Source organism: Hyperolius riggenbachi, chromosome 1 (genome assembly GCF_040937935.1).
Source record: "Hyperolius riggenbachi isolate aHypRig1 chromosome 1, aHypRig1.pri, whole genome shotgun sequence".
In the NCBI taxonomy this organism is placed as follows: Eukaryota; Metazoa; Chordata; class Amphibia; order Anura; family Hyperoliidae; genus Hyperolius; species Hyperolius riggenbachi.
In genome coordinates, this window is record NC_090646.1 from 130,238,021 (window position 1) to 130,250,171 (window position 12,151).

A 12,151-nucleotide genomic window follows, 5' to 3' on the forward strand; every position below is an offset into this window, starting at 1 on the left:
CAGATCAGAAGTTTGACAACATTAGCTGCATGCTTAATTCAGATGTGTGATTTAGACTCTACTGGCCAGAAAGATCAGCAGGTTAGCCAGACAACTAGTATTGTTAAAATGGAAATAAATATGGCAGACTCTATGCCTGTCACCTGTGAGTCTCCTCTGATATGCTCCATCTGTCATGAAAAGTAGGGAATTCCAAGCAAAAAACAGAAGTCAGGAACAATCAATGTGATTTATTGTGTGCAAAACAGTAAACATGGCAGTCATGTGTCTTAGAAACATTATTACTGGATGGAGGTGTATAAAGAATGTGGATGCAGGTGCACAAAGCGGATCGTTACGATGGCTGTTTTGCATTAGGTTGACACTTGGTTACATGGGGTGCACACCTGATGGACTGCTGTTTGTTTGATGTTTTGATCAACAGATCATGTTTTTTTTCTTTTCTTTTTTTTTGCTTGAGCTAGCATTAGGCTGGTGATGAGCGATGTCTAAAAGAACATTTGAAACTGAGGCCAAACAGTTCAAACAAGGTTTCATCAGAGCAGAGAGTCTTGTTCTTCACAATAAGAATCCTTCAGGTACAAGCAGGCTTGCACCTGAGCTAAACTTCAAGTCTTGCAGCAAAAGGTTTGAATACTGTAAATGTTACAAGACAAAATTGTCTAAAATTCTATTTTCAGCTTGTTAGTATGGGGTACATAGTATAGATTAATTTTTGAGAAAAAAAAGAAGCAGTTGTAGAATCAGGCTGCAACAACATAAAATGGAAAAAGACACAGTGTGATTGCTTTCTGCAGCCACAGTAGATTGCTGCTGCGAGTTTGTAAAAAAACAAACAAACCCATAACAATTCTCATTATGAGAACCGGCATCAGAATGCAAACAAAACGCTAATTGACAACATTCAGGAACCAGCACTATGTTTCATTGTAATCCAGGAAAGGGCCACATCTTTTTCCACCTTAGGCCAGGGTCGCACTTAGCAGAATTGCATGAGTTTTCCCCATAGCACATAATGCAAAACTCATGCGATTCTGCTCAGTGTGACCTTGGCTTTGATTGGTTCATTTTCAAGCTGCATACATTTGCATACAAAATTTGAAGAATTCTGCATCAACTCAAAATTATTTTTGACCATCCCTAGTTTTGGGATACTTCTGATTAGAGCTAATCAATAAACACTAATACCTGCTTAGATAATGCAGAGGCATCCCTGGTCCCTCTTCTCACCATTCCAGCATTGGGACCCCCTGAAGCCTGTTGACAGGAGATGGTCGACTGATCTCACTTGCACTGCACAGATGGCTCACATCTACACAGTAGATCAGAGCAGAATGGGCTTGCTTTTTTCAGCCAAGCCTAAGCAGTGGCTCTGTGCTGCTGCGCAGTTGCGAGCCGTCCTGCGCTGTGTGGTCGCACTCGTACAGAAGCATGACCATGAGCTTTGGGGGATCCAAGCACTGGAATGGTGAGGTGGATGGGGGAGGATCCAGAGGCTTCTCTCTACCGATGTATCTGGATTTTTCTCCTAGGTTTCGAACAGGTTTGCTTTAATGTAAACTGTATGGATGGATACTGAGTCAATCAAATGCAATTTTTGTATTCAATGTACGTGCCAGCTGGAATTATGAGCATCTCATCTACCAACTCTTCTTATGATGCTCCACACTCTGGAGCAGCCATGTTAGGCCTTCTTACAAGGGAAGCCGAAGGTGGTGAATTCAGCTGTCAGCAGCTCCTGTGCTCTGGCCAGGCATGTGCGAGCGCTTAGCACAGGTCCCCTGTCTGGAGTCACATCTGAGAATGGCCATGTAACTTTTTTTTGCCAATGTGTAACAAGCACTGCCATTCAGCTGCATGAAATTGCAGCAGAAAAGCCATGCTCATGGCCAGCCGCCTGACCTGCCCAACATGCCCACAAGTACAGTCTCCTGTGTGAAAGAGGTTTTATTCAGGTCCAATAGCATCTTGCAGCAATGGTAATGTCCATTCACCGTTGTGTATACTCACGTCTGTGTGTAGATGTGGTACTGGGAAGAGGAGATGATGCTGGACATGGTCACTGAGGAGGAGATGATGCTGGACATGGTACTGAGGAGGAGATGATGCTGGATGTGTTACTGGGGAGGAGAGGATGATGCTGGACGTGTTACTGGGGAGGAGAGGATGATGCTGGACGTGTTACTGGGGAGGAGATGATGATGCTGGACGTGTTACTGGGGAGGAGATGATGATGCTGGTCATGTTACTGGGGAGGAGATGACGCTGGACGTGTTACTGGGGAGGAGATGATGACGCTGGTCGTGTTACTGGGGAGGAGATGACGCTGGATTTGGCACTGGGGAAGTATTTTCCAGTTATCAAATTCTGTGTGTGTTGCCTACAACTGCCGTTCACTTTATTTCATACATTAGGGCCTGGCTGAGGAATAAAAAGGGTCCTAGTAAACCGCTTCTACAACCTTGTTCTTGCTTGCTTCAAGCAATAACAAGGTTGTAGAAGCAGTTTACTAGGACCCTTTTTATCATCAGGAATTGAAGTTCAAATTGGCAATTTTGGGAGTTTTAGTAAACCGTTAAACTTTTGCATCAAGAAGGTGCAAAGCAGATTCTGACCACCAATGTGGTAGCACAAAAACATACAGTAACTTAACTTAAAAAAAAAAAAAAAAAAACAGATTGTAAAGGCGATTCCATTAAAAGCTAGACCACAATACAAACAAAACTAGATAAAATACTGCATGTCTAGTTATAAATGAAGACTGAAACCAGTTGTGCACTTTAGATGTACTCCAATAGAGCAAGGTTGCTATCCCCATGTTGTGCCATCTCTTCATAACTGGTTCAAGTGGATTACAGGGGTGGTGTCCCTTTGATGACTGAGCACTGGTGTCACTGAGACAGGTCCCAGTTGGTAGACCAGAGGTGGGTAATACTGGAATTGAAAACCCTGTATGTTCATCTGGATGTTCTCCAGGGCTGGAAATACAACCAATTTTCCAATGTAACATCTTCTTGGACAAAATGTTTTTACCCTTTGTGGTTTCTGTGACTCTTTCAGGTCATAAAAATGTATCAGCCTAAAATGAACCCCCCCTCCAAAAAAATAAATAAAAATGTAAAGAGAAGTCTATGGATCCCATAGAGCCTTCCTGGTCTTTTCTCTATCCCCTTATTCCAGCGCTGTACCCCTAGTGAGATTATTCAATCTGCAGGTTGAGTACATCTTCAACCTTCCTTGGGCAGCCTTCGGAAATACTTGTGTCCCAAAAGACGAGTGGATCCGTACTGCATTTGTGCATGTTTGGAAGCACTTGGGGACACGAGTGCTTCTGAAGACTTCGGAGGACTCCCAAAGAAGCAAATTTGAAAGGGTCAGCGGGGGAACTAGTAGAAGTAGAGAGGACTATGAAGACTCTGTGGGATCTGGAACCTTCCCTATTTTTAGTTATCCATTTTTTGTATCAGGCTGCTTTTAATTGAACTGTCTAGATTTTGCATTTCAATTTCCAGATACCCTCCCATACAAGATATACGCCGATAAGCTTCCATCGTCCTCTGTAAAAGGATTTTACATCTTTTGCCCCCTTCAGATTTAATAAGGTTAAAGACCGTCCAACCTTCTATTGCCTTCTTTTCCTGGAGATGGGGCACTATGTACCAGCTGAATGACACAGACCCGTGCTTCGGACCATGATTGGGGCGGGGGGTGGTAATGGGTTTGTCAGATCTGACACTCCATCAGTCTGTGGAGCACGGAAGTGGGGAATGGGCAGCAATCCCTGTGATTCCTTGTCATAGGTCATCAGTTCCTAGTAGTTTATTAATGCATGCGTATAATCATACTTCAGGCTGATTTGGCTTTGGGAAAAGGCAAAACTGAATAAAATTCCCAGGATATGAAAGACTACATAGCCTTTTGCAAAGAAATAAATATATTATCTCATTTAATCACAGTGGGTAAAAAATATAAAATGCAGAATATTCCTTTTGTTGACAGGAACCCAGGAGCTACATTCAGTCATTTTACAAAAATAATAATGCTTGTGGTGTATACAGAAACTGTTTATTTTTGTGCTGCAGTTTTCTTTAATCCTTTTTACAGTGAGCTTGTATTGCCAATGCTGTATATTTTTGGTAAATTTTCTTTTTTTTAACAATTCCCTCAGTATTGAATAAGTTATGAAACAAAAAAAGCAAAATAGGGAATCGTCAATACTTAAGTCATTTGACCATCCCTGTTCTTTACCATAGAATATAAATTCTACGTCAACATGTCCACCACTAGGGGTGCACTTTCAATGAGGCATTGAAAGGCTTTACGTAGGCTCTGTACATAGACCGCCCAAAAACAGTGCATTGCACACATTTACAAGAAAAATACTGGTTTTACCCCAGATCCTAGAATATATATATACAGAATAAAATAAGTTATCTAAGGAGAGCCTGTTGGGCAGTATATATCTAAATATACATTATTAAAGTCTCTGCAAGCAGCTACTTTGGTTAGTTATCAATATTTATACCATAAGCACTGATCAGAGAACTGAGCAGCATTCTAATAAAATTAAGATATACACTTTTTTATCCTTTTTTTCCTTTCATTAGAAATACTGGGGAAAGCCCAGTTTAAAATAATTAAATGTACTACCATTTACAAGCTATGGGTTTGTTAGGTCTAATAAAATAAAAATTTATCCAAAAATAATGTAGCAGAACTCTTTTGAGGCATGCGTGAGGAACTATGTACACACATTCATACCATTAAACACAACCAACAGGTCCCCATCCACTACCCTTCTGCTTAGGCAGGACAAAAAGAAAAAAAAAAAAAAAAAAAAAAAGGAAAAACAAAGACGTAAAACGTCAACATAAATAATGAGTACAATGGTTCCCAAAGTCTTTATGAGTCATCTTCGGCCAATGTCACGTGACACAATCTTCATCACACTGTGCATTTATCAGGCATCAGAGTCAAGTAACTTGAGACCAAAGGCTATCTTTGGGCAAGTCGCAGCATTCCACCACTGTTCCTCTCGGAATAATGTCTCCATATTGCCGCTACTTATTTAGGTACATCATGTTAGCCCTTTTGCTTGAGGATGGTGCATACTATTTGTAACAAAACGGGAAAAGTAGCTTCTACCGCCATTGTACAAAACCAGAACAGTCATTACATCCTGCTGAATTTTTGGGAAAAGGGGGTTCATCGCTCACTGCCGGATTTCAGCACAGTCAAAAGGATGCAACTCTAAGATATACAGTAATAATAGAAGGTGCTTTAGAATAGACGTCCAGTGCTTTCATTTTCGAGGCTTACTTGGTAGCAGGTGCTCAAATGTCAGTGCTCACCGTACTGGTGACGGGACTGGCTTTAGACAAAAGTTGGTACGATTGCACCACACGTAGTGACATTCGGATTTCTAGATTTAGCTCCATTAGCTTAGAACTGGCTTTGGACATGTCCTGCTTGGAGCCAACAATGGCAAAGCTGCCAGTCTGGCCCAGAGTTTGATGACGGAAATAAATATGCAACAGGGTTTGGACCGGATCATCTTCTGAGCTGCCAAAGATGTCATTGGGCCAGATAGTCCTGGAAAGCAATCACAGAAAGGGATACAATTTACAGCTGTTCAAAGTATTAGTTAATCTACCACAGTAAAGAATGTACAGGTAGTCCCCGACTAACAAACCCCAAACGAATGGCCTGAAAAAGACCTTGTAGTTTTTGAGAAAATATTTTTTAAAAATTTAAAGAAACAATAAGTTAAAGTTAGAGGTGACACAGTGGAGGCAGAGGTGGCACGGAGGGGGACACAGTGGAGGCATAGCAGGAGGTTCATGGCAGGATGTTCCTTAACCTCCCTAGCGGTATGGACAGAAATGTCCGTTCAAAAAAACATGCTGTGAACAGTATAAACATGCATACACATCAATACTCTCCTGCACTGTATACTAGACCCTTGCTTGACACATTTTGGCAAGTTACAGGAAAAAAAAAAGTTTTAAAAATAAATTTTATCACTGTTTGCACAGAAATCCTGGGGAAATTGAACGCTGGGAAGGTTAACCTGAACAAATGCAGGTTAAGGACAAACCTACAATCGCTATCTCATTTGTTATCCAGGGACTACCTGTAATCTAAAAATGACAATTACAAAAAACATGCTCTCGGCTTCAAATTCCAGTGCATGCACCAACCAGTCAATACAGTGTGTCAGTGTATACTTTATAGAAATGGCAAGTGACCGTTCACTTGGTGGAGGCTAAGCAATATGGGCAGGTATGAAGCTGGCAATGCTTTGGGTCTATGTGCTACAAGAGGTGTACAAATATCTAACCAATAACTCATTCTTTTGTATTTCTTTGCAGCCCCAACATATTGGGTGCACACTGATCTGAAGCTCTGCTAGGCCCCTTCACATTGTCATAAGCAGTTAAGTGCTTTCAATGGTCTGTGCATAACAGGCAGGGTTAAGGCAGCGTTCCCATTTAGAGGCCTCTACTTTGCTTATACTAAAACATTTCTAGATATATTGTGGCATCTTAACTTTTAACATTCGTGTCACTTTACAAACCTGGAGACTCTCCACAGGTTGATTTGAAATAAAACTAGTTCTAAGCTGTTATTAGCAACAGGGCTGCCTTCAGAAATTTCTGGGCCTCATACAGGGGAAAACCTACTGGGCCCCCTTCTTGTCCCTCCCCTGGTGAATTTCCTATATTTAAGGTGGTCATTGGCGATCAACAAAGCACTGTGACGCATGTAATCCAATGGGATTACTCTCACTGCAGTTCTTGAGCCGCACTTGCGAAAATAAACACACTGCATGCAGCATTTTTGAAGCAATGCAAAATCTGCCGGGTGAGGCAATCACAGTCACATTCACTGACAGACTGTACATTCTGTGACAGAGTTGCAGCTGGGGCCCATGATGTGCATGGCATTGTTATCTCACTCGGGCCCCATACTGCAGTCCCACCTGTGATGCACTGAAGGCGGCCCTGATTTGCAATGAAACTAATATTTATACTGTACCTGAATGCCTTGACCTGTGCTATGGCTGACACAAATTCCTTCCCTCTCAGGGCCTCGATGAGCGAGTGGACTGCAGCCTCTGTGCTAGCTTGGTAGAAATCGGAGAAGTCACAGTCCTCAATGCCAATGTCCGATGTGGCTTCTGCTGCCTTCAGACACGTCTCCAACAGACACAGCTCTTCTGACATGTTTATAACCTGTGCAACATTAACATTTCATTCAGTTAGTTTAAGTCCCACATCTATCTAATACTAGCAAAAGCTGCCATTTTGTTAATATCAGTATTAAGAATATACAGTCATCTAGGACAGATGTTGTTGCTTCTTTTAGAAGGGAAAGAAAAGTGTTCAATGTGGGACTATAACCATTTCAGAACTACGATTTTTAAATTTTCACTTTTCTGTAGGATCAGACTATTTACAGACTTTGGGGATCTGCTGTATCATATATATCTAGCTAGAAGTGTGAGAAAGCACTCGCCCAATTGCCCTGATTCCTATGTTTCCTATCCATGATACTTACAGCTTAAAGTGGACCCAAATTAAAAATACAAGATTTCAGAAATAAAATCTATTTTCTCTAATTATAATAATAAATAGCAGCCTTTTTTCAGCTGCATGATGACAAATATAAAATATTTTACATTTATTGGAGGAATCCCTCCCTTCCTTTCAAATTGCCGGGACAGAATCCGGCAAACTGGTGGAGTAGGTGGTTTCCGGCAATGGAGGAATTGCTAATGGCTGCCCCAAGTAAAATCCTAGTTATGAAAAGAGAAGGGTGAAAAGTATGCACTAAAATGCTCATAGGCTTGAAGGAGTGTTTATTTATCTTTGTATGTGTCAGAGTGGTGCAACTAAATATTTTTAATTTAAAAAAAATGTTTGGTTTGGGTCCGCTTTAACTAATTCCATAAATGAGAAGCAGAGAACCAGCACTAGTGCCGACTAGCTGAGTACTTCCCTGCAATAGTTATTTCCCACCACTCTTTTCCAATTGTAGTGGAGCGTACAGCTTCTTACTACTCCTAGGGGCCTGTCCATTCTTTGGCACTAGGACTTTGACAGAGCTGATTGGTTCTGGTGGAAAGCAGGGAGCACTGCAGGGCAGAGTCGATCTAGTAAGCAATAGCTCTGCACTTTTTTTTTTCTCCATAATTGGGTTCAGATGGACTGTTTCTGATTTTCAAAAAATTTTGCATCAAACAAAAGATAATTTAAAGCGGACCTGAACTCTGAACTTCCTCTCTGCTCTAAAAGATAAGCAACAGCAAAATAGCATTTAAATAAAACATTTATTTAACGCGCGTACACACACACCATATTTTTACAAACGACGGGTCTGTCAGACGGACCCTCCCGCGGGGTGGTCGTTCTGCCGAGTGCTGAGTACAAGCTGTCAGCAGACTGATAAGCGGATCAGTCTTATCAGTCTGCTGACAGCTTGTACTCACGTCCTACTGTCGGCAGAAAGACCGCCCTGAAGGAGGGTCTGACGGACCTGTTGTCTGTAAAAATACGGCGTGTGTATGCGCCTTTACAGCTGATACAAATCCTGTAAATAAATCTATAATGTCTCAACTTCCTGCTTTCATGGACGCAGACACACAGAAATAGATTCATAATGCATTTTATTCTGGATAAAATGTACATTTTAAATTTTATTTTTTTATTGTTTCGCTATCGAGGTCCTTTAAAGTACATACCATAACTTTTGTTCCATCAATTACACTGTATGTTCAACCCAGCGCTCATATCTATTGGTGTGCACTACGAGTAGCCTTAGCCGATGTGCTTTACTCTTATTCCATGCCACTCCCATGTTTCCTTCTTCCTGTTTGGAACGCAAGTGGAGCACATTGGCTAAGGCAGCGGCATGGGTAAGTTAACCCCCCCCCCCCTCCCCTGCCACGGGCAGAGCGGTCTAATTCAAGTTTCAATTAGGAATAGCTATGTACTCGTAGCTACTCATACACACAACACTACTCATACCATGTAAACATCCCGGTCACCATACCTCTTTCTCTTTCTTAACAGTGTCCACTTGATTGATAAGCTTGCAGTAAGCCTGGAAGAGCAGCAGCAGCTGGAAGTGCAGCTTATAAAGCCTCCGACACAATTCAAGCTCCTATTGACAATGGAGAAATCATAAGACATGACTGCCATGTACTGCTCCACCTCAACACAGACCATACAATCAAACATAGTTACTGGTTAATGCAGGAAAGGAAGATCAGGCTTCTACTCACTATAAAGGGTTGTAGAATTGTGTTAAACAGAATAAAAACACACACACACACATGGAAACAGCCTTGCTGAGGGAATCAGACCAATTAGGTTCAAGCTGCAAATTAGGTTCATTTCAAGAAGAAAAACTAGTATCAAGCCAGCAAAAATAAAAAAAAAGCTTGTTCTAAAACACAAAACTATATGGCAGTGGCTCTCACCAGCAGGTGTGTATAAAAGTCTGTACTTTCTAGAACCCTCAGTGTTCCCCAACCCTGTCCTCAGGGCCCACCAACAGGGCATGTTTTGTGGAAATTCACGAGGTAGTTAATCAGCTCTGCTGAGACACTGAATACCTCACCTGTGCATGTTTGTGGTGTTCTGCAAAACATGTACTGTTGGTGGACCTTGAGGACAGGGTTGGGGAACTCTGCTCTATAGTATTTGTTGCAATGTGAAGCCATCGTCTGGCTGACAACACCTGACGTCTGTTTTCTGATCTATGATACTGGTAGCATCCTTTGTTTCTGGTTCAGAGTGTTTGGTGGTACAAGTTTGTACTCAATGGAGTTTATTACCTAAAATGTTCAGAGAAGAACAGCTAAGCTTGTTATAGGAAACACTTAAAACCTAACCTGCTTGTAATGCCATGACAACATGTAAATAGTACAAAAGAAGAGAGGACCACCCTAGCTCTTTAAACTGTAAAGTTAAACCTTTATTACTCAGGGAAGCAAACAGAATGCCTGCTAGCCTACAGCATGTTTACTACTACAAAACGCATGCAGCTTTCTCTTCCTGCCTGACTTAAAGGAGAATTCTACCCAGAACATTTGGTGTAAGTGGAGTTAAAATATACACATGTAGAAATAGCTTTAACACAGATCCGAGATGAAAAACTAACTATAACAAGTAACTTCTCTATATATCTTATCTAAAGTTTAGTTTACACAGTAAATCTAGCTGCAAAAAGCTTCAACAGAATATGATTCTTTCTTCCTGTGATACAATGAAAGCAGCCATGTTCAGTTAGTAAACATTACACAGAGGCAAGCTGCTCTGCATCTCCAGCCCTCAGCCGGTGAAAACCTAATTACCCCTCCTCCCCTCTGCCTCTGAAATCTCTGGCTAATAAGACCTCCCCTTCCTCCTGCCCAGACAGAGCTCCCATAAGCCCTTGCTACTGTCTGAAAATGCCAAGGCACTCTGAAAAGCTGTAAATGAGGCTTGTTTAGTTTATAGGGAATTAGAGTATTAAAACAAAAACAAAAAAGTATTTGGCTTGAGGAATGCCCTATAAACTATATGAAAGGAACACAATTATGCAATGAGTAAAAGTTTATCTCGGATCCACTTTAAGTGTCTTTTCTATAATACATAGATTTTCATCATCCCTCCCCCAGCCCTGATGCCTTACCATCTACATTCCCTTCGACCCAATACCCAAACTTAACCTTCTTTTCTTTATACAGTGCCGGACCCTAGCCTACCTTCCATTCTATTTTTAGCCCTATCCTCACCAGATTAATTCCCCTTAATAGCAAACCAACCCTACCTTACCTTTTTCTTATGCGACCCTAACCCTCTCTAGCCCTATTCTGTTGACATTAGTAACACCTAAAAACGTTCAATACTTACCTCCTGGCATGGGGAAGTTGATCTATGTAGTATTGAGTACCTCATATCAAGGACCGAAATGACAAGGTAAAAGTGTGAACTACTTAACACCTCGGTGCCTCCATCAGATAAGTTTGGGTCCCAGTACATCTCAGTCATAAGTGCCTGATGGTGTCAGAAATCCTTGCAGACTTCTATGAGACAGACAACTAGTTCAAGGTAGCTGCAAAGCAGAATACAGAGGCTGGAGATGTGCCAGGATGCAAACTATACATCTTCAGGTATCTATCTCTCTACACAGGGAGAAGAATTACATACACAAAATATTGTATTCCCACCCAGAGCAGCCAAAAACAGTGGAGGGCATATGGCGTGTAAAGCCCAATGTGGCCCACACAGGAGTGCATATCTGATAGCTGGATCCAGAGACCAAAAGTCCAAGAAGCCGGCACACCTTTATCATTTTATTTATATAGTAAAGCAATGTTTTAGAAAGTGCCAAGGACAGAACAGTTCTGCTCACTATCCATGATGCTGCTTTGATAAAAGGGTAATGGAGATTCTGATATGATGGCTAAACATCCACTATGTCACTCAGTGGCATAACTACAAATCATCGCCCCCCCCCCCCCCCCCAAACAAAGCCCCCTTTAAAGTTCACAACCATTCGCTTGACTCCCCCAGTGGCACTTACAGCCCCTTGTGGCCCATCTCACAAGGGTCGTGAAACAAGCTTGGCCATCAGGATCATCCATAACATGTGTAGCCACAAAAACACCTGATCTGGAGTATCAGAGGGAGGGTATGTTGTATTTGGGGCCCTCTGTGGTCACAGCGGCTGCTCCCCTTTAGTAACGCCCCTGAAGTCACTATTTTGGGTGTGCTGGCTGCTTGGACTTTTATGCAATTCTTACACTAGTGATTAAAGTACTAACTCCAAGGAATGCCAAATGCCCCCCACACATTACCACTGCAAATACTGCATGAAGCTTTTCCCAGTAACTACATACGAACTATTAATGAGCAGCTGACAGTTCATGAACAGAGACTATGCAGACCTAGAGCACACTTTGATCTTACAATGGCAGGACATAGCTACTTCAACAGATGGACAAGACAGGTGAAAGTCAGGCTTTGATCTGACATGTTTAGTATTGGATAAATGGAGAACCATCACTTACTGCTAGAACTTCCATTTGCTAAGCAAGAAGGTGAGCAGGTCACAAAAACACAAAGGAAGAAAAAGACGGAAAGTTAGTCATACTTGAGGA

General features: G+C 41.7%; 1 protein-coding gene across 9 annotated transcripts in view; it reads right to left on the reverse strand.

Moving 5' to 3' along the window:
• Positions 1–4,043: 4,043 nt before the first annotated feature.
• Positions 4,044–12,151, reverse strand: part of FRYL (FRY like transcription coactivator) — a 456,322-nt gene continuing 448,214 nt past the window's right edge. For 6 of the 9 annotated variants that reach the window (XM_068278548.1, XM_068278549.1, XM_068278545.1 and 3 more), the window contains 4 exons: positions 12,062–12,079; positions 9,055–9,165; positions 7,039–7,235; positions 4,044–5,592 (listed from right to left, as the gene is read on the reverse strand). In XM_068278548.1, coding sequence (XP_068134649.1) covers positions 5,334–5,592; positions 7,039–7,235; positions 9,055–9,165; positions 12,062–12,079 — 585 coding nt within the window. In that variant the 3' untranslated portion in view covers positions 4,044–5,333. The remainder of the gene's footprint in view (positions 5,593–7,038; positions 7,236–9,054; positions 9,166–12,061; positions 12,080–12,151) is intronic. The other 3 variants (XM_068278550.1, XM_068278544.1, XM_068278551.1) reach the window with 1 other exon arrangement.